Source organism: Mirounga angustirostris, unplaced genomic scaffold, assembly GCF_029215605.1.
Source record: "Mirounga angustirostris isolate CCGP_5_RB_7025 unplaced genomic scaffold, mMirAng1.0.hap1 SCAF_3, whole genome shotgun sequence".
NCBI classification, from domain to species: domain Eukaryota; kingdom Metazoa; phylum Chordata; class Mammalia; order Carnivora; family Phocidae; genus Mirounga; species Mirounga angustirostris.
Window position 1 is genome coordinate 128,302,756 of NW_026991711.1, and position 1,808 is coordinate 128,304,563.

At 39.7% G+C, this 1,808-nt stretch overlaps 1 protein-coding gene across 1 annotated transcript; it reads left to right on the forward strand.

The window, feature by feature from the left end:
- Positions 1 to 303: 303 nt before the first annotated feature.
- LOC123838436 (large ribosomal subunit protein uL22-like) lies at positions 304 to 872 on the forward strand. Its single transcript, XM_045867420.3, has one exon. It carries the CDS (start codon positions 318 to 320, stop codon positions 870 to 872), a length of 555 nt encoding a protein of 184 aa, XP_045723376.2. The 5' UTR covers positions 304 to 317.
- Positions 873 to 1,808: the final 936 nt, after the last annotated feature.

A 1,808-nucleotide genomic window follows, 5' to 3' on the forward strand; every position in this document is an offset into this window, starting at 1 on the left:
TCAGTTTCCCTAGGAGTTCCTAAGATTCTTTCAGGGGCCTCATGGGGTCAGACTTATTTTCATCATAATACTAAGACCTTTTTTTTTCACTTTGTCTCATAAGTGTTTGGTAGATTTTTCCAGAGGCGACATGACATGTGATGACGTCATCACAGTGGTGGCTAATGAAATGTATGCTTGTGTATCCTTGTGTTTTGGGGGATTTTTCTAAGTAAACTAATCAATAACTTTTAAGAGTATAAACAAGTCTTGAGACTAAAAAATTTGAAAGGTATTAAAATATGATCACTTGCAGCAGCCTGAGGTGACCTCTGAAAATGGTTTGCTATTCACTTGACCCCGAAACCCCTACGAAATCATGTAAATCAAGAGGTTCAAATCTTTGTGTTCACTTTAAGAACACATGTGAAACTGCCCAGGCCATCAAGGGTCTGCATATGCGAAAAGCCCCCAAGTATCTGAAAGACGTCACTTTGCAGAAGCCGTGTGTGCCATTCTGTCACTACAGTGGTGGAGCTGGTAGGTGTGCCCAGGCCAAACAGTGGGGCTGGACACAGGGTCGGTGGCCCAAGAAGAGTGCTGAATTTTTACTGCACATGCTTAAAAATGCAGAGAGTCATGCTGAACTTAAGGGTTTAGATGTCGATTCTCTGGTCATGGAGCACATCCAGGTGAACAAAGCCCCCAAGATGCGGCATAGAACGTACAGGGCTCATGGGCAGATTAACCCATATGTGAGCTCTCCGGGCCACATCGAGATGGTCCTTACTGAAAAAGAGCAGATTGTTCCTAAACCAGAAGAGGAGGTTGCACAGAAGAGAAAGATATCCCAGAAGAAACTGAGGAAACAAAAACATATGGCCCAGAAGTGAATTCCGCACAGAATAAATGCAAATAAAAATAAAAAGAGAAAAAAAATAAAATATGATCACTTGGCTCAATTCACAGTAACATCCTTGCCCATTCCTTTGATGTTTTCCATGCTTTCTAGGTCACGGTAAACACATTGCAGTGGATATTATCATGATCAAAGAATACAAATATCTGTTATCTTCATATTTCAAATTCTGTCCTTTAGCAGCAGATCTTTAAAGTCAATAAAATAAAATCATATGTGTCAATAGCATATGAAACAGATAAAAGAAAGTAGAGCTGCTCTTTGGGGAGTGGGAAGCACAGATCTGCCTATGGGCTCTCTCCTGAGACTCCTCCAGATCTTCCTGGACTGCTCTTGAAACATTATGAAAACGACCACATTAGATTTTTCGTATGTGTGTGTTTGTGTGTATGTGTGTGTTCTACATTTATAATTCTATTTGGTTTCAATAACAATCCTATGAGGTATAAAAAGAGATACTATCCCACTATACATAGAAAGAAATTGAGAGGCTTGGAGAGGATCCCATACCTGTAAGTGATGCAGATAAGTCTGACACCAATGTCTTAGATTCCATGTCCAGAGGCCTGGTATCTATATCATTCTGGCTCTATTTGGCATTTTAAGTTCATAAACTTCAGCCTAATTTTTATAAATATTACGTATTTACCTCTCTTCTTCCCTAGGAATAGAGAGAGAAGAGCCCCTTTACTCATTCTGAGTTTTCTTCAAGTATTCTCTTCTAAAAACCTCACATTGGTAAGCACCTCAGTGAAGATAAGATTCACCAGGGAGCCTTCTGTTAACATTGCCCTCCAAATAGAGACAAGCAAGCAAACGAGAAAATAAATATGACAGAAAGAATAGGATGGAAGTAAGCATTCAGGAAAGGTATGTCCTAAGATGACAGTGATTCTGTTTAAACTCTCTT

Excerpts from the sequence above, each read along its gene's own strand:
- LOC123838436 (XM_045867420.3), top strand. The coding sequence starts at position 318 with ATGGTTTGCTATTCACTTGACCCCGAAACCCCTACGAAATCATGTAAA.